This window comes from Periplaneta americana, chromosome 17 (genome assembly GCF_040183065.1).
Source record: "Periplaneta americana isolate PAMFEO1 chromosome 17, P.americana_PAMFEO1_priV1, whole genome shotgun sequence".
Taxonomy (NCBI): Eukaryota; Metazoa; Arthropoda; class Insecta; order Blattodea; family Blattidae; genus Periplaneta; species Periplaneta americana.
In genome coordinates, this window is record NC_091133.1 from 89,138,268 (window position 1) to 89,159,715 (window position 21,448).

Below are 21,448 nucleotides of genomic sequence, written 5' to 3' on the forward strand. Positions count from 1 at the left end.
ACGAACTGCAACTAAACATCTGCCCGAAAGCACGTCCAGATCTGCATAATTGTGAGTGCAATGGCGCGTATTTTCCAAGCGTGTAGGAGTACAGAATAACACGGGCAGTTGTTTAAAACGTCTTAAAACAAATATTTGTCAACAACTTTTACACAGTTTTATACATTTGTATATCAGCCATTCCATGTATCATGGATGTTACATTTTCACTATTTTCAAACTATATATACATTATGCAAAAGTTATTAAAATTGTTATACGAGGGGGATCCAGGAAATAACGACCGTTTTGTTGTAATAATTAAAAAAATATTTATTTGAAAAAACAAAGTCTGTTACACAACTGAAGCTTCCTTTACTTCTCTACATAATCACCACCTACATTTAAACATTTGTCGTATCTGTTCACTAGCTTTAGAATTCCCGTGTTATACTCCTCTGCCGCCAGTTCATTAAGCCAGGTGTTCACTGTCTTCTTCAACTCTTCATCACTTCCAAAACGCGTACCACCCAGAAAGTCTTTCAGCTTAGTGAAAAGGTGAAAATCGCTAGGAGCAAGGTCTGGACTATAGGGCGGATGATCAAAGATTTCCCAACCGAGTTTCATCGTGGACATTTGTTCGCCCATTGTTGAACATTTCGCACCATTTTCTCACATTTCTTTCATTCATTACAGTATCACCATACACTTCTTTCAATTGCCGGTATTTTTTCTGCAGGTTTCAAATGTCGGGCATTCAAAAATCGAATCACACTCCTCACCTCACAGTCGGCGGGATTATCAATCAAGTCGTTCATTTTGAAGTAACACAAAATGCACAATGGCGACTTGTTGCAACCAGTACTCACAACATTATGAGAACACATGTTAAGGAAGCCAGTTGACCTTCAAACAAGGAAGGGGAGTCAGCTGCGCGGCGGGTATGCGCGAACGGTCGTTATTTCCTGGATCCCCCTCGTATATACGTTAAAAATAAAATGACATTTACCAGGTTTTATTATTAGAATCGATTTAGATTTATTATTGCAGAAAATAAAGAAAAGATTCCGTCACTGATGTCAAATAATTTTTGTGAACTCACTTCACAACTTATAAACAAAAAGTGTAAAACTGAGGTCTCTGCCTCAAGCAAAAAGAGATTCATTCTCACAGTGTCTATGTGAAAGCAATGCAAATCTCATGGCATCCAATTAGTTCACAAAAACATAATCGGTAAATATTTTATAGCCTTTTCTTTCATGCCACGAATGTTACAAACAGTTTGTTACGGATGTTACAGATGAGTTAATGTCCTTCATTCTTCCAGTTTCAAAACAACAGTGACGTTTCTAAATGAAAATATTCATTTCAACTGTAAGATTAATTGTTATTAACCCAAAGCACTGAAAATAAGTGGTAGAAAAAATATGGTACGCAGTAATAAGTTCCTTGATCCTGTAGCTCTGGAATTCAATGCAGATTCTCAAAATATTTCTTCAACAATAGCGCCTTCAAAAATATACATTTACAGTTTACCTCTCTATGTGCTGCAAACTTTAGGGGAACAAAACAGTACTTAGTAGTAAAATACCGTGAAAGGGGCTACATTGGCCAATTAAGGGTAACTTTGGCCTAATAGAGAATATACTGTATATTTGAATTTTTGTATCTCCCACAAAATGTGATACATCTTAGTACGATCAACTGTACTGTGTAGAACTGTAGATGGTAGCTCCTGCCAGTATTTTGTGAGTTATAACAATTCAAATATGTAATCTCTGTTGAGATAGAGTTATCTATCCTTAATGGGCCAATATTATCTCAATTGACAGTATTTTCCTTTCGAAAGTAAAACATTAGAATGCTTAAATTTAGAGCCTTCTCTATGCCTTACACTGATAATAAATAAATATTTCTGAAAAAAGACTTTTTCATTGGAATTCCCAGTTTGCCCGGAATGGCTGATATGTGTTTTCGGGTATTTTTATATAGGAGTGGACTAGGCCTAAAAAACCTTTCACTGCATAAATTAAGTCCTACTTTTATACCGACATCTTACAAAACTTTATATTCTGTTCGTTGAAAGCTAATTTTCTCTCTGATACAGTTAGAGTGACTTCTGTTACTAAAATTACCCAGCGTGCATAATAATTGTTATAAACTTATGAAAGTCGCATAAGATGGGTGACTGATATAAATTTATCAAATGAATAGAGATGTTTTACTATTACACCTGTTATTTTATAGTTTTCTTGACCTGTGTTGATATGAAGTAGCAGGTCAGGCGTGATATCCGATCGTGTCTATAAAGTTCTGTTGTGCAGTCTCTGTACTGCCAAGGCACGTTCTCTAATTCATTTTTAAATAAATACATAAAAAGTTTATTTACATACTCCAATACTTTTATTCTTAAACTATATTAACTTGGGTATTGAACACTGTTTATGAGAATATTTTCTTTAACATATTTGAATATTTTAAGTCCATGCCTATAAATGAAGGGTTCAGAGCCATAGTGGGCTAAGCGCCATTTATAAAAAAAAACGGAGAAAGCAAGGGTTAAAGTTGAGTGAATACCATAGTTTAATGAAGATTGACATATCATTTAGTTTTAATGTATATACTTTATATTACTTACTATATGTTTCCATTTAATTATGGTAATAACTTCATTTTTACCTTTGTTTTCTAGGGTTTTAGTAAATGGCGCTTGGGCCACTATGGTTTTGAACTCTTCAAATAATTCAGTAAAATTGAACTAATTTTTTATAAACGTACTTTAATTTTATATGTTCATTGAATTTTATACATTTATTTTCAGACTCCTTTTCCAAGAAATTCGTAATTCAACGTTATTGAAAAATATTTACAAGACATAACAGAAAAATTATTTGTAATCAATTACTCTATTTCACATTAATTAGATGGACACTTTTTTCTTATGTCTGACCACTTCGAAAACATTTTGAGAAAACTCTCTAGAAGGAAGGTAACCTTACTACTTCGCTAAAATTTGACACTTAATTTCCCGTATTAATGAAACCTTCAATAAATTCTCTATCAATATTCAGTTTATATTCATTTAAATAATAGGACTGCTAGTTTCAAAATACCAAATCATTTTAATTCCGATGTCTCGTAGCCGAATTATGAAAATATGATAAGTGGGCTGTTCCTTAAAATACGGGACGTTTCTGGCAGCCCTAATTATAAAGAAAAATTGTAAACAATTAATAGTTTACCGATTAATAACCCTGAATAATAGTTGACTGGCTGGTATGTTGTAATTTACTTCACAAGCATAAGAGTTAAGTATGATGTAATATTATTAGGTTTTCTGTGAAATTATTTCTTCGTTGATTTTAACGCATTAATGGGGTTAGACACTCGAAAGCTATTAATGAATTGCAAGAATCTTTATCGTCCATTAAAAATTGTTTATAATTATATTTCCACGCTTTCAATTAAGTTAGTTTTGTAAAAATTTAATTACAAGTTAATTTGTTCATAAATATACCATAGAGAGGAAGATCTGTGAAGTTCAAGTATATGTTCGAAATGTAATTACAGATTTTTTAACAAAACTATGAAATTTATTTATAACTGAGATTTCAGAATTAGCTAGGCCGTGATCTAAGTATTTCATGTAAAATTTTAGTAATAGGTATCTATAACATGATTTAATTATATCTTACAATGTTTTATAACTTACAATACGTATTTAAAGTTCTGAAAATATTAAAGTAGTTTTTCTTAAATAAATGCATTTCTTGATGATGTTCTTAAAATATTTATTATTCATTGGGTATATTAAGAGTTTTTATAAGTATCTAGCATAGTATATGAATTTCTTACAATATTTTTCAATTATAGATAACATAAAAAATCCTGACTTTTAAGATATCTGAAAAGTAATTATAGCATATTTAAAATTATATTAAACTTGTGATTATTAATTACAAATCCTTGATTAATAAATAAGAAGGAAGCTAATTTTCAGATGTATAGTTATTAAAATCTATTAAAAATTAGATATACCAAAATTATGGTGGGCAAATATGAAAGTGACGAAAAAAAGCAAATACTTAAAATAAATTTGCGGGATAAAACAGAAAACTTTAAGCATAGGTAAAATTACTTGAAATTACATCACAGGTTGTACTTGTACTTACTTGTACTTAAATTTCGTACACAGATGATAATTCTGGTTATTAGCAATAGAATTTACTTTATGCTTAAATATGCTGTTAGATGCGGAAGTATAAACTAGATATTAAAGGTACGTAATTGGTATCATCGATTTTGAAGTTTATTTTATTGTAAAATGTTTTACATGCTATTATAATTAACTCAAAGTTAAGTTTTTCAGTATATAAATCAATTCATTGTTATAAAATAACATTTATATCTCAGTTAATTCACTCAAATTATAAAAATTATGCTGTTCGTCGTAGGATGTAACCAAGGAGATTGGGTTGTATGTCGATAGGGATTTGGGATATAAAAGGATCTAGGAAAAGTTTTCTGATGCATGAAATTCTTCCTATACCTACCAATATATATTCCATCGCTGCACACAAACTTCATTGCTCCAGTCGTCTCGATAACGAAACCCCGAGCTCTTTGAAGGGGCTTCATCTCTTGCTGGACTCATAGTAAGGAAGTTTTATACTGTGAGAGATGTTTAACGAAACGTTATTTCATTGCATAAAATCGAAGGCAATCACGGTTCGGATTGTAGTCTCCATATTCTGATTTGTTTACATTGTTTTGTTATGATAAAGCTCGTCATTATATCTACAGTGAGGTTATTTTATTGCAATCCCGCAACCATTAGTCGCTCAGTTGCTGTAAAGGTACGTTTTCCTCAGTGCGACTATTGCGATGATCGTTCAACGATGATCTTGCAACGATAATCGTTGAGCACTATTTCTTTGTATTTTCTATGGAGCTGTTTTCCTCCGAGCGACTGCCGCGACTGTAGAAAATACAAAGAAATAGTGCTCAACGATCATCGTTGAACGATCATCGCAATAGTCGTACCTTTAGAGTGGCCTACACTCCTGTGAATGCTGGCTCAGAAATTCCGGCTAATATAGAATATTCAAAATCAAGAGTAGATTATGGATTCTTATGGACTATTTATTACGTGAGGAAAATATAAAAGTTTCAGGTCTTGTATCAAAGCAAACAACTTAGAATCAATGAATTTTTCAATAGTAATCTCACTAGAGGTTTTGATTTATCTAGAGAAAATCAAAACTCGGGTAGGATTTAATTGACTATTACACGATTAGAAGGAAGTATATAACAATTAGAAGAAATAAAGTACTCTAATACAATAAAATATTAACTGACTACTAAAATTCTATTTCACCAAAACTTTTGAGCGGAGCCGCCATTTTCAATTGACTGTCTGTGCTGTAAACAATTGACGATCACAAAGCATGTTTTATAGTACCGTAAAAACTTTGCAGTTTGAAATGTTGGCAAACAAAGAAACAATTTGTAGGAAGGTGATAAAAACAGGAGAAAGTATATAAAGATTAGAAAAAATAAAGTACTCTAATACAATAAAATAGATATTTTTAATTGATTTACTAAAATTCTATTTCAATAATGTTATCTTCACCAAAATGTTTGAACGGAGCCGCCATTTTCAGTAGACTATCTATGCAGGGAACAAATTACGATCGCGAAGCTTGTTTTATAGTACTGCAAATAATTTGCAGTTTGAAATGTTGGAAAACAAAGAAACAAATGCTAGGGTAGTGGTAAAAACAAACAAATACTAAGAAAGCGATAAAATTAAGCAAATGCTAGGGAAGCGATAAAACTGTGCGATAAGCAGCCATGATTAGTTGAAAGACGCCCTTTCGTACCGTTTTATTGGTCAAAAGTGGTACGACGTAGTAAAAGTGTAATAGTCAACGAAATATATTTACTGATAACTGATAACACTTACAGAAATATAGCTGAAGGTTTATAAATATTGATATTGCAGGCCATGTTTGTTCTAAAAGCCGGAATTAGGCAATCAGCGCTCTCGGGAGTGTGGTTACCTATCGGCAATGCGGGAACTGTTGGCTGCGGAACAGTATAGAAATAACCTCACTGTATATATAAATATTTACGTTTAGTTAAATTACATGAGACATTCTGAAATCCCTTAACATTGCTTGCTTTCTTAAAGTTAAATATCATAATGTCTTTCGTATAGCTTTGCTTTTAGTGAAATTAGGAAATAAAAATATAATTTTAGACAATTGAAACATTAACTTCTTAATCATCTTTACATGTTTATAAAATTAAAATATTTGACTACCATATCAAACACATTTTTTTTGTAAGAAATTATTTGTTTTCAATTTAATTAAATGAAATAACACCAAATTAAACGATTGGACTTTATTATTTTAAGTTTGATGAAGTACATATTACATTTAGGTAAAATTAAAATTTTTGAGTAGTACCTACTCGACAAAAAACTTGTTCTGAATTTAATAATAGAAGATGGTTTCTAAACCGCATTGGACTCCATATTATATGCTGTATTATTAAATTGGAGTAAGAATTATTATTTATTTGCAGAAATTATATTTAAGGCAGATAAACACTAAAACCGCAGTAAATGTGTGTGTCTATAAAATTTATTATTTAGTCAATTTTGTCACTTATTTATTTTCATACAATCTAATGCCCATTCGGGACTTGATCTTGAAAATCTTACTAATATATTCATCTCTTGTACATATTTCTAAGCTCGGCGAGCAATAAAAGTAACCCACTCAGAAATGTGACAAATGAAATAATTTTTTCAATAAAGGCATATAATTCTTCAACGGTATATTTAGTAGGTTACATGCATTAAGATTTTATTTGGGAGTCATCTTTACTAACAAAGATGATGCCCTGAGAAACATTGATAACATTTACAGGACTAGCACCTACCTAAGAGGTCCCATTCACCATTCGTTATGAAGCTGCTGATGTCCCCACCGGTGTCGTCTTGCAATTGTAGATCCAACTGGAATGCAACACGTCACACATGAATGACTGGACAAATGGAAGAGGCTTCATCAGTCGTCAGCCGCTCTGATGAAGGCACACACACACTTACAGCACTATTCCCTTACTTTTCGACATGTCATCTTTGGATTTGGCAAAGTATTCCTGTATGAACTCTCTCGAGTATTTCTATTAACTATAAATACTTCATATGTACAGCATGAACTTAATATTAACGGCCCCATGTTCTCCTATTCACCAAACGCGGTTCAAAAAAAAAAGACAATGTGAATGTCGTAAGAAGTGAAATACTAAGATTGTTTCAATTTGATACCATGAAACTGTAGAAAATGTCGGATGATACTTAAGTACTAGGTGGAGGTGAATTTGGAAATATAAAGTTCTTTCATATTGTGGGTTCTAAAATAGTTGTAATATAAGTATACAACATTGAAGTGTAAAAATGAAATCACCGCGTGGAATACTTCAAGACATTTCTTTTGTTCGCTTGACTGTTTGGAACTGTCGATGTAAAAAGACTTGGTAAACATCAAGGGTTATTCTTGACTTCAAAAATGTGGATTACATGAAGACAAACTATGTACTTCTTGTACTAAAATAATGTTTTCTAGTACTTTTATAAACAATGTTTTGACAATGAAACAGAATTTGTATGTAGTAATTAATATTTTGAAATAAATTTCAACTAAGTGATTAATACTTGAAATACAAAAGTTTTGGTAATTTTACTCTGAAGTATAATTTTGCTGTTACTTTAATGATGCTATTGACGATAATTATGAATTCAATAGCAGTACTTGAATTTTGGCAGCCTAAAACAGGAGGTAGGTATATGTAAGCAAGTTGTGTGTTGTTGGGAACAGAAAGAGGTAACTTTCTTTGAAGTATTCCTTGCTCCACTTCAACAGATTGGACTATTCTATGCAAACAATATATTTCCTTATTTGGGGCATAGCTTGTTTTGGTGCACATACAGATGTACTGAGGGATACCTGAAAGCCATCATAGGTCCAGCTACCGAACTTCATCTCACAGCGTTGGTCATCAAAGGGGAACCACGTAATGTCTATCTTGCATGTGCTCTTGAAGATGCCCGGTGGAACGTACAAGCAGCTACCGTTATTTCTGACCACAACGTTTGTCGGATACGTCCCGTCGAAACCCTCATCGGCACTTGTTGTGGGGAAAAGTTGGAAAAAACCTCGTTACTGGTATACACAGAGAAGTCGTGCACATATTTCTACCGTTAAGGTCCTTTTAATTGTGTGTAAAATAAAATAGTTTTATGATAAAACAAAAAAATTGATAATTAGTTTATATAACTTAAAAATGTACTTCTTTTTTAAAACATATAATTCTTTTTTTTTAAGTTACCGGTATTAAGATTTGGCGAGTGCATTCATGTGAGGAAAGCATTAAAATATCCGGGTTACAGGTATGAATTTTGGAAATAAAAAGTAAAACACCTTTGAGCTTAAATAAAGATTTTTTTAAATTCTGTGGTTATTAGGTCGGCAGCAGCAGCAGTAGTGGTCATTATTCAGTTTAAAAGTGGTTTTGTGGGACTATCACTGTTGACATCGGCCTAGGAAGAGATACACTGCATCGCAGTGTGTCTCCCACTAAGCTGAAGGAAATAGTACACAGTGGCCCAACAACAACGGCATCTGGCAGTCGTACTTGGCACCGGGCAGAATCTGACAACAGTTCAGAGCTAGCAGCTTGGTTTAGATTCCCCTTTTGATTGATTTTTTTTATTAAGATTATTGTTCTAAGTTTTTTTTAGTTAAGGCGTAATTGTGATTCAGTGCTAAGTCGGTATTCTTTTTTTGTGTCTAAGCTCTTTTTTTTTTTTCAATTTATGCCTTCTTTTTGAGGTTTAATAAGTTTTATAAACTTAGAAAATAAAAACATAAGATTGGTAAAAGTAGGTGTGATGGATTTGGCTCAGGCTGGCGATATGGCACAAAGGCCTGCTTCTTTCAAGAAGAGTATTTGTTCAAGTTTTAATACACATATTAGAATATAATAAAGTTTCATAAGTCGTCAGAGATTTCAAGTGATTTGATAAAACTTTAAACTTTGTTTATAATTAAGTTTTAACGGGTGAAAGGAGGATTTATTATTTTTCTTGAAATTCTGGCCTGTGTTACATATTGCTTAATGCCGAACCCATCACAAAATGTGAGTAAGAATATATTGAAATAAAATGATTAATAAGATAAGTTTTCGGTATTTGAATGGTGATTAACACCGCTCGAAGCGTATAGCAAGTTAATGTTGGGTGTATTAGAGTGTGTGTGAGTCCGACAATAAGTGGTTAGATTAAGTTGCTGTCATACCAGCGCCTCAGGACACAAATTTAAGACGATTTATAATAAACAAAAAAAGATTGTATTTTCCCAGGAATCCCATCATCACATCACGATCGTCTCTGTGTGGGCGTCGCTCCAACCAACCAAGCCCGCCACCCCTGGATCTGGCCGCTCTTCTCAATTGCGTGCCAAGCCTGCGAAGTATTTACACAGGTGATCTTAAAAGAGAATCATGGTGACATGTTAAAGTACTGGTATTACAAAAGAATGTTATTAAGTTTTAAGTCGCTTATATATTACCTTTATATAAATAAACCTATGTTCGTGTCCTGAAAGCAGACCCTTCAGAATTATTATAAGAAGCAATATAACAAAGATGTCAGCGGTTACGAGAAGCAAGACCAGTTCATTTGGTAATACATGTTATTTAGTGTTAAGAGGAATATTATTGCGTAGTCAGTGATTAGGCTGGTTCTTTCCGTTGCTCCTGACGTCAGTTGACAAGTTCTTAAACAGCTTCAAGTAGTGTTAAGACCAGGAGAACGGCAGGTCTATACAGACAAACATTTATCGTGGATTTAAAAATAAATAACAAAAGCAAATGACATGTCTATTATTAAATTATTGTTATAATTATTCTGTATTTGTTTCTTTTTAAGAGATGATTAAGTTTACATTAAGGTTGTGCTGATAGTGACGTACAACTGCCACAAATTTTAGTCCGGATCTCTGAAATGTTGATGGTGGAAGTACAAATGAAGGAAGGGGCATACACAGCGTTACATACCGATACTCCTGTAGACATTATCTTAGCTCTATGCGCGACGCGGGGTAAACTCCAGATGTCCATTGTTGCTGACCTGTGTTCTATATTCAAGTCTTGGAGTTAATAAAATTCAAATTAAAACATTCGCGCGTAAGTAATACTGAATTTAATTGTTTTGAAAGTTAGTAAAACGATTCTTTACTCATAGAGTTAAATAAACTTTATTATTAATTGCAGAGTTTGAATTTTGAATAATGTAATTACTTAATTGTTGGGTTTACATCATTTTGTTAACCTCGCCAAATAGGAGGAAGGGTTCCACTTTTATATAATCCAGAATTCATGCAATGGTTCTCGAACATTATTATATTGGAAGGGAAAAATTTAAGTGTTTCAAATATTGTTACAAGTTTGAATTACTAAACTAAACATGTCTCATGGCTTGGTTAATCTCAAGTCATGGGAGCAAAAATTTAGTTTATTTTGAAGCATAAAGATTTGGAAGTTAAAGCGATTATCCGAAAGAATCGTTCCTCAAGATAAACAAAGTCGAAATTCAAGGGAGAAAGAGAGAAGTCCGCACTTTACAGATGTCCCATGCTGTTAAAAATCGCATGGAATACTCTTCAGGTTCTGAGATTGATAAATGTTACACCTACACCCATCGTAATACGAATTTATATGTGATTACACAATTGTATTACTTGGTACTACGGTAGTCCTTAATTTCCATAATTAAGTTAAATGGGAGACAGAAGACTCGTTACCACGAACGCAAAAAAAATTAGCAATTTGAAATATTTCGCGTGCACAAGTGAAACGTATACAGTATAGATAATTCCGATATGTACTTGTCAATTTTCCTCTATTTCAGTATTACAGTTATATTATCTTTTATGTAATGTATAAAATGCGTTACTTAAATCGATGAAAGTTATGAAAGTAGAGATGTATTGAATTTTCTGGTTACTTTTAAAAATAATCTCACTAACAAATAGTGAAATCGTATCTTTGTGATTACAAAAGAGATGTCCTATGATTTTGAACAAAATTATCATTTGCTAAACCATGATTTTTATTGTACAATTTCTACAGAATACAGTTCCTATTTTAATGCCTGTTACTTTCATGATTAGACCCACAACTGAAGGAGTACGTATACAAATTTTTACGTAAATAATAGTGACTTCACTAAACTTTCCTATACGTTAAAGGTTAAAATAAATATAAGGTCTTGCACTTATGTAATATATTCTTCTAAAAAAGAATTTTCATACTAACAGATATCTAAATACGAATTTAAGAGCTTTGGGAGAAGTATTTTTTACATGTGAAGGCTGATTAGTGTAATATGTAGCTACTCGACGATGCATGAAATGGAGGGGAAAGAAACTGGCCACCCTACCCCATTATCTTCTGGCCTACTTGTGTCATAAGTAGTGTCATGATGGTATCACTAGCGAGGTTCAGATCTTTCTTCGTACAGTTGACTAAACAACAATGAATTTTTGTGATGATAGACTTCAGTCAAGACCATAATTTCCTCAGCTTTGTACTTCACAAACGAAAGCGACGTTAGCTATCTGTGAAATCCTTTCTAGGTATATTTCTACTTAGAGATTGAAAATGCATCAATAAACTTAGCACTTCATCTATGAAAGTATTATAACTGATTTTATTAAATATTTTTTTTTTACTGTGAGTCATGAACTTGGTGAAACTAAATTTAGATTGTAAATGAAAACGGTAACTTATTTAATCAGAATTTTCGAAGTGTTACAGAAGGCCAACATAATTGAAAAAATTACAACGAAACTCACAGAAGTATCATCGCCTTCAAATAGTATCTCTACATGGAAATAAGTTAAACGTATTGAACTGCGATTCAAAAATATAATTTTGACGTCTCCTCTTTCAAGAAAAATGAAGCCAAATACTTTGTTAACTTGGTCACTTAACATTGCTGAAATTTAAGGGAAAGTGAAAAACTGGACAAGAGTTCGGCAAACCACAACTCAGAAAGTTTTTCTTTTCTCGCTATCAGGAGAAATTCACTTCGACCGTTGGCACATCTATGAGATTTTCCAATATAGATAAAATAGGAAGGACATTTTATCATAAAGCATTTTCGTTTACGAACTAATAAGTTAATTTACTTAACTTTAGACTAATTGTCGTCTTTAATGTTTCCAAAATTGAAGTTCTTATAGGTATATAACTACTAAAATACTAAAAGATTAAATATATCTCATTGAAAGGTAATTGTAATCCATATACTGGAATAAGACAGGCCAAATTTATACGGAACGTTCGTCAGGAACAGGTTTCTTTCAGGCAATGCCGTAGGCCTTTTACATTTACAGATCGAGAATAACTGACGTGAAAATAGTGAGTACATTTCTCCTAGGTCGAGCATGGAAAGGATTTATGTCGCGTAGTATAGACAGGTAGCGCAGGGTGAAGAGACGTCAACATTAAAGCATTAGTATACAGGTGACTTCCACCAGTACACTTCAATTTATTTCGTGTCAATAAAGTACACATTAGAACGGCGAATCTCCATTTATAATAACTTACGTATATCACGAAGGTGTCATACAAAATATGTCGTGCTATATGTATATGGAAATATCTTACCGTTTTACAACAATCTGATTAAAAAATCCAGAATATCATGGAAAAAATAGAGAAACTGGCTAATTTTTATCTAAACATGAAGACGTATAAATCGCGTTCTAACAGAAGAAAAACTCGATGGTATAGGCTATAGACTAAAGTCTCCAACGAAATCATTAAAAAGTTAAGTCAACAAGCAGATGTATCCAAGATATCAGCTTAGATAGGGACAAAATTGTTCAAAATAAAGCCTTATAAGACAACAGTTGTTCAAGTTGTCCATTAATTGAATAAAACGGACCATGTGCCTAGCATTAAATTCTGTTGATAGAGACGAAACCTAGCTTATTTCTAGAAATATTTTTAAAAGATGTGAAATTTTCATTAGAGAGGTTGGTCGACATCGGTCAACATTTCTAGTTACTTACTATAAGGCAAATCAATAATTTCGAGATCATCGCTAAGAGGGCTGTCACTTACCCATGCCACCTTTCGAACTAAGTCGTATATTAAGCGAAATCAGTTTATGGACCTTGCTCACACCCGTTACGTACAGTACATGTAGGGTATTAGGAACAACAAAATCAATGTTTATTTTCTCTGAGCGATTTAATTCGAAATTTTATTTGTGATATGAAATTTGGAAGTTCTTAGACTTCGTTGAGCTATGTTGCTACATTTTTATACAAATAGTAGATCACAGATATTTTTCTTATAAATATGCCAAACGATTTATATTTGTACATATATTATTGTTTTCATGCTTAAAATATACAGGGTGGAAGCGAAATAACTCTGCAGATTGAAAGAGGCGAAAGGGTACACTTAAAGGAATAGAAAACCTATATTACGTCTAGTAATTAAATGCACGGTTAATTAGAAAATTAAACTGGAAGTTTCAGCAGCCAGCAACATCGTCGCTAACACAGTAATCTTTCTTCTAGTAATAAAGATGTAAGAGGTCAACGAACTTAGGTCTGTCTCTGTACGCGAGCCTCCCTCTCTCGCTACGACGTTGCAATCTGCTCGCAACGTTCAGTGGTTTGAAATTAGTGTTTTTAAATTAAAATTTACACGAAAACCGTTCACTCTATTTAAATACGCCAGAGGGATAAATGATTCTTTAGTAGATTTTCTATCGATATGGACAAAAGTCACGATCTTACTGGCAATAGTTACCGAATAAGGGAGCGTTAAATATTTGGCATAAAACATTTTTTTTTAGAAAACTGTGAACTTTTCACCAGTATGGTATGACATTTTTTTTGTTACATACAACATGAGCTATTCGCTCTGAAAATCTACAGGATTATTTCATTTCTACCCCTGTATTTACTTCTTCAAAAATCGCTGATAATTTTCAATTGTAACAAATACTTTCAATTCCACGAAAATAAAAGTACTTATTCTTCACCTAAAACGTCGTCAAATGTTTAATTTTTGTTATTTCTATGAAGAATCTTCTACACTTCTAATTACTAGGAAAATAAAATCATTCTCCTCATAAGACACCGTAAATTTTCATTTTTTTTTTTATTATTTAAAATGTTTCTATCAGAACTCTACGATAGACCAGATAATCTAAGTTATTTTGTTTCTCTTTTCTGTCATGTTCATGATTCATATAAAAGATCCCGAAGTATGAAATTAGAAATTAGATATTTGATATTAAAAAAATACATCAGTTTGATTTTGAGTACATATGTTTTAAAACTAAAAATAAAAAATAATTAAATTATGCACATAAAACACTTCCGTCAATATAATACGCATTTATGGGGTTGTAAATAGCTTTAGAAGTACAAATTTAGATTGAGGAAAAATTGTTTTCAAAGTCCTTTTATGAATTTGAAGGGACTGTACTTGTCATTGAATATCCGTTAATTAGAGGAATCTATTTTTCGTGAATGGAATATACCTTATAGAAAACTTAACACGGCAGACGAATTTCTATCTAATAATTATCTGCGTCATCAACCGAATTAGATAGAATAAGTACGGTGTTACTGGAGATGATGCGCCGTCTACAAAGAGAAGCCAGAACGCCTTGTCCAAAGCTGGAGATCGCTGCTTTGAATATATAATGTAAATGTTAATGAATTAATCAATGTTTGTTAGTTGGACCATGAAAAGCTGTTTGAAAATTATATAATAAACTAATTAAATTACTCTATATTGTGACGAAAATTGGCTTGAATGTAATGTGTCTATTGGACATGTGCGTACAATAGAAATTGCCTATTTATCAGGTATTGTAAAGACAACTATATCAAGTTTTACAATTTTTTGGTAGAAAGGGACGTTATTGAACATAGCTCATAAATAAAACATTGTTTCTTTTTTAACTTCTCTAATAACTCTGAAAATATAGAGCGAAAAATATGACACGTGTAGATTTATTTAAACAGTTAAGGGACACTATCGGACGTGGTAACAAATCTGCTCTTGCTTATTTCTGTGCAATTATAATACATCTAGAATTGTTTATTATGGACCGACAATATTGTGTGTATATGTGACCTTGTTTCGTCTCCGGTTTTCAATATTCTATGCAGTTATGAAATCTAATATAGACTTTACTACGTTATGTCATTCTAGGATAGTAAATTCAACCATCAAATAAGTTATTAATCTCCCATATTTAGTTTTGTTGATATAAATAAGCTTATATACTAGCCATCTTTTTGTAGTTTGCATTTACTTTTTTTTCTCATTTGCCTAACATGAATGTATTAGATTAAAAGCTTTTTTATTCACTCGTATTTACGATGGGTCTGTCACTCTCATTTTATATTTTACAATAAAAAATAATATCTTTATATAATTTTTAAAGACTTCTCAAAATATAAATTTAGCTAACTTTTGGTACAAAGCATTCGAAGTAATATAGGGTTATGAGTGGTCAGTCGACCTATTCAGGTATAAGTTATTATTGAACAAATAATCTTCTCTCTTTCTCCTTCAGTTAATCTGTCTCCTTCATCACGTTGACTGCTGTTAAGAGTGAAAAACACAAGTATTTATTAATATTATATAGTAGACCAGCAACACATACGTCACTATAAAATTCAAAGTAATAGAAAATAATAGAATATTATTTACACAATATAACACACACAAAACTTTTTCTCTTTTCTTTATTAACACCTAACTATTTGCACTCATTTTGAAAAACGTTCTCTCAGGAATATTTCCGGCAATAATTGTAGACTACCAATGTAGACAGAAATGCATCGTGGCAAAGGACGAAGGATTGCTTTGAAAGTTGATGTAGATACACACAAAGTGCCACAACTACGTCATCGATGTTCAAAGTAGCCGTAGTTAACCAAATTATTGACTCCACTGCGTATATAAAAGGTGGGAAGGCTTGATCTGTGTGACGGTGTATAGCGGATTGCCAATGTGAACGTTCCCTGTAAAGTCAACACGCTCTATCTGTAGGAACCGCAACTCCACGAAACAGCCGCAGGGTGTCATGGTTGCAAATGGAGACAACCCTTTTGTAAGTACACACGTTTCGAATTTTGACATCGAAGTTGAGTAAAACAAATGTCGGTCTAACCTCTGTTTTATAATTTCAACTAAATGAATTGCTTGAAAACAGACGCCAGGAATAGAAACAGTCAAGGCAACGCGTATTGCGGTAAAGGATCGTTATAACGCATATATCATGTGCTAATTCAGAGGGAAATTCTACCTAGAAGCTCTGGATTGTGACTCGAGTAGTAGCGTTTTCCACTACTCGGTTTGATAACCGGTTAGGAAATGGGGAATTTTCTGTCTGAATTTATGATCGTTATCTTGTATTTGTTCTATATTAGGGCCTATACTGGGTGAGCGGATTATCTGTGAAACGTGAACACGATGGAACTCCAGTGGAAGGTTAGGTTGGCCTTGGCCGATATTTCAAGTGAAGGGCAACCCTGCGCAACGGGATAAGCGGAGCGGTGAGATAGCATTCTCTTACGAAAATGGATGTTAATGCGCGTTTGTCGGTAATTGTATAGGAAATGAAAGCTGAAATGGAAATAATAGATATTGTTACTCTATTACTGAACGAGTGTTCATTTATGAATCATATGTTCGTACTGAATCCGCTCGTCGGGTTCTACCAAAAGTTTAAGGACGCCCCTTCGAAAGAGATGTTTCACTTTTGTCCTTATACTTCTGTGAAACGCCCTGATGTTTATAAAGGGACCAAATGCCTGTGAAAAATGAAGTCAGTTTGCTGGGAATTTCAAATTCAAGAGAATTTTAGAAAATTACAATTTTTCCGAAAGAAAATGACGAAAAAGTCTGGATTTTAATACGGGAACTTAGTGTCACGATTTGTTTAAACAGAAAATATTATTTGCAAAAGAAGTCTTTCAGACATTTCTAACTCTAGCCCAAAATTCACTGATCTAAGTAAATTCATTCTGGAGTAATTAATATTTCTCCTACAAAAAATGTAGTTTTTCAATAAGTTTTCATAACAGGAAAATTGTTATAGCCTAATATATAATCCGCAGTTTGGAAGGCAGAGAGAGATTGGGTTTGCAGTAAAAAAAACTTAACTTTTTTCACAGCTATTAGGTCCCTATATAAACATTAGTAGGTTTCATTTAAATATAATGACACAGTGCTCTTTATTCTTGCAATACAGAAAAATATGAACTTTCCACGATATTACACTTCTTTGTTACAGTGCATACAACATGAGCTATTTTCTCAGAATATTTGCAGGGTTATTTCACTTCCAGTCTGTATAATGATAACTACAATTAAACAATAATAGGTATATAAATTAGTTGTAAGATAATTTCACGTCTATATTAGAAAATAAATCTTTCGCAACTAGGGCCTGTATGAAGAGATACTTCAGGTTTTGAACATTTCAGAAACGTATTCTTCCGCTAATAATTTTTGTACGTCTATACAGATTTATCAAAACATATTATTAGCCGAAATCGTCGGGGGGAAGTAAAGCTGTGAGGCACGTGTCGTAGATTTACAGAATGTAAAAAACCGTTCCTGTGAATGAGAAGACTCTAAACAAAATATTCCTATGTTCTCTCGCTCACTTCAAAATTTCATAGTAGAACATTGGGCCCATATGAGTGCCCTAAGTAAGAATGGTTTGTCTCACTATTCATCTGTAATCCACACCTTACCTAGGTCTATAGCTGAAGTTAAGTAGCTACAAAAATTATAATAACGCTAAAAGAATTTTATTGGGACCTGTCGGTCATATTTACTTCCAACTTCCGCGCCAATTATAATCAAAATCGGACTTTTGTCAATAATCTACAGATAAGGGCACACTTCTGATAATTCTCTTCATAATTGTTATAGATTTTGGAGTCGTTAGGAATGCGAGATATATGGTTTTTCTTACAATTTTATTTCATTGGAAATTTTGCATCCGTTGTGTCTCAACACACAGAAAATATAACACGATTATTAATACCCCTCTTAAAGCTGGCACGTTATGGATTATTTATTCAATGGAAAATAAGCTTATAATCTCATACCTCTGTATCAATACGTACCGGTACCTATCTGACCTTATAAGGTCCTGTATAGTTTGGGGAAAAGGATTGCAAAAGAATTGCTGTAATAAATAATTATATCTATTATATTTAGATATGTGGATCATATGCGGACACTAGAAGGAAGACAGAAAATAGGAAAGACTGGAGAATGCTGGATTTGCAGTGGAAAGACTGCCCTTGGGAAGAACACTATGAATGAATGATAATTATATTTAGTTTTGACGGAGATCTTTTTTGATGATCGTTTATTGCTAAAGAATGAATTGAGAGATCAGACTTCTCTACTTGAAAACACTCATCCCAAAAAACACTGGCAGAAGATTTGAGAAAATTCCTATGATTCCATGTAATGCCTGTGGAGGAATTAGGGAAATGGAATTAGGATAAATAAATGCAATTTGCTTGAACATTTTTAACTGTGGCTGATAAACGCAATGAAATAAGTTACGAATAACGGTGAATTCTGCAGTAATAATAATAATAATAATAATAATAATAATAATAATAATAATAATAATAATAATAATTCATTAAAAAGAGATTAACTATTAAGAAGACAGCTAAAGATGTGCTTTTGAGTCCCAGACAATTAACTGGGATACCGCATAGAAGAAGCACATGAGAATATCCCCCCCCCCAAAAAAAAAAGATTGCTGTCATAAACTGTTGTTTATCCATCTATATGTGAGTAATGACAAGCTTGAATTAACTTTCTATAGTTAAGCATGTATTTCAAGTAAGTTATGTATACCGAGTGTATGCAAATTAGCGTCAAATATTTTGGACACATACTCGTATTCCTAACAGCAAAACGTTGAAAAACTTTCATATAAACATAGTCCTAAAATACTTAGTTTCAGAGTCAGTAAGAAGGTTGTCCTTAGATTGACTTCTAAAGAGTGGTCAATTAAAATTGCTTTCATTTTGCATGAGATTTATTTTCCTTTGTTTGATTACCATCTTACAGGTCCCTATTTCTTACATCTGACAGCAGCCAGATATCGATGGTTTCTCAATAAAGAATAGCATCACTTAATAGCATCCACCGAATTTGGTACCTGATTGTTGACACTTCAGCTCACATTAGTCTGAGAGTTTCTCGTCATTTGAATCGCTGTTTCTGCAAAGATGGATTGGTCGAGGGATACCCATTAAATGACCTGCCCGATCGCCAGATTTAAATCCAAAGAATTTTTATCCCAGGGGACATTTGAATTCCATAGTTTATGCAACTCCTGTACCTAATGTTGACGTTCTAAGATAGCGTATCCTAAATGGATTTGAATAAATACGAAACACTCCAGGCGTTTTCAACAGAGTACGCCAAATCATGGAACATAGGCTCAGACGCAGAAAGAGGCCACTTTGAGAAATTTCTGTAATAAGTTATTTTTGTTTTGAATAAGTTGCTTAGTATCACTTGTACTGTGAGCTTGATTGTTATCAATAAAGTAGCGTTACTCTGAAACTGCGCATTTTCAGGACCATATTTATATGAAATTTTTCAAAATATTCGACACCAATTTGTATACATCCTGTATATGCGCCATCACCTTGTCTATAGGATTGAATTTGTTCACATTCTTGAATTTATTGCGTATGACGCATGTTCATAGCAGCAGAAGTCGAAGTCATCAGTGTAATTTTCGTTCTACAAAATCCTTTTAATTTTAATTAGTATAGAACGAATATAGACGTTATAGGTACGTCAAAACGGTAATATGTTTTTATAAACAAGGACCTAAAGTTTTTTTTTAACCTGTACCGGATATCGATTTGCAAAGGACAATATTTTGCAACGGAAATTAAATTTAAAAAAAACCGCATGACTTATAATTTTGTTTAGAAGGATTATTGAACATTACGAAGCACTGTAACAGTAAAATTGCTTCAATTATTGTGAAAATTTTGTTTTTATGTATGGACTGAGACATTTTGTTCTTCTGAAGTTAAATTTTTAGAGCAATATATTGGGTACCATTAAAAATCGCAGCGAAAAGTTTTCTTGTGTATTATTATCCAGTTCAATAAAGATGATTCGGTTCGTTATAGTTACTTTTTATGTATACTCTATAAATAATAATACTCATACAAACGAATTTACAACTAATAGGATATATTGAAATTTGAAATAAATCATACTAGGTTTTAAATATGTTTAACTCGCAACTTAAAATTAGGTGTTATTGTATCACAATGGCATATATGTTGCTGGTTTGTAAGTCATAGCCTACATTAAGAATTGAGACTCACAATCTTCCTCTTGAACATAAACATTTACTTTGACTCAAAAATTTCTGAGAGCTATTTAGGGAACGATATTTATTTTGTTAAGCTACCTTCAATCTAAAATGTAATTTTATGAGATTTGGAGTCTCAAATCTTAACTTAGACTTCATTAACATACACTTTTAAGCATCTAAGACAAAGATACTTACACAAGAAATTAATGTTTTAAACAAACACTTTGCAAATATCTTCTCACAGCTGCAGACTACATGAAATATCATAGTATTAATTCATATTCAGTATTGGTTAGTTTTTAAGGAGATATTATTGTAGGAATGATTTAATTTATAATTGTGTAACACGATGAAATCACTCTCAAAACTATTAATTCAATGCATTTAGCCTCTGATTGTGTTATAAAGCCAGTACATACTACATGAAGCCAGTTGTTTAAGAGAAATCAAGACTTAAAATTTTAAATATTTAAGTTTGCATATTTGTTATACGTAATTTTAAGATCCGTAGCTTCCATGACGCTTAAATGGAACTTTGTTAGATATGACTACTAAATGAGAAAACTATCACATTTTTTTTTGTTTTGTAATGAAACATCTAGCTCTAGAGTTCTGAAAATTGTTACAAGTACAGCCTTAGCCACAAAAATGACCGATCTCCTACAGTGTGAATTTGTTCAAGTCCACTTCGGGCAGCTCCTCGTTCACTTTACTAAAGAAAGGACGTTTATTTTGCACCTAATTTAACCTTTTAATATATATTTGTTAAGACAGATTAGTTAGAACACTTCATCTATAAACAGAGAGAGAGAGAGAGAGAGAGAGAGAGAGAGAGAGAGAGAGAGAGAGAGAGAAGGAAAAAGTAGAGCGGATTCGTGAACAAAACTTCGTTCACGTGTAAATATAAGCTTTCACGGAATTAACCGAAATCTACCGAAGGGGATTTAGCGTATGGCAGCCTGT

At 32.6% G+C, this 21,448-nt stretch overlaps 1 protein-coding gene across 4 annotated transcripts in view; it reads right to left on the reverse strand.

Moving 5' to 3' along the window:
• LOC138692960 (neuronal acetylcholine receptor subunit alpha-7-like) overlaps nucleotides 1–21,448 on the reverse strand; it is a 134,417-nt gene that overhangs the window by 83,203 nt on the left and 29,766 nt on the right. For all 4 annotated transcript variants that reach the window (XM_069816379.1, XM_069816378.1, XM_069816377.1 and 1 more), the window contains exons 4-5: nucleotides 8,001–8,181; nucleotides 6,931–7,006 (exon numbers count right to left, since the gene is read on the reverse strand). In XM_069816379.1, coding sequence (XP_069672480.1) covers nucleotides 6,931–7,006; nucleotides 8,001–8,181 — 257 coding nt within the window. The remainder of the gene's footprint in view (nucleotides 1–6,930; nucleotides 7,007–8,000; nucleotides 8,182–21,448) is intronic.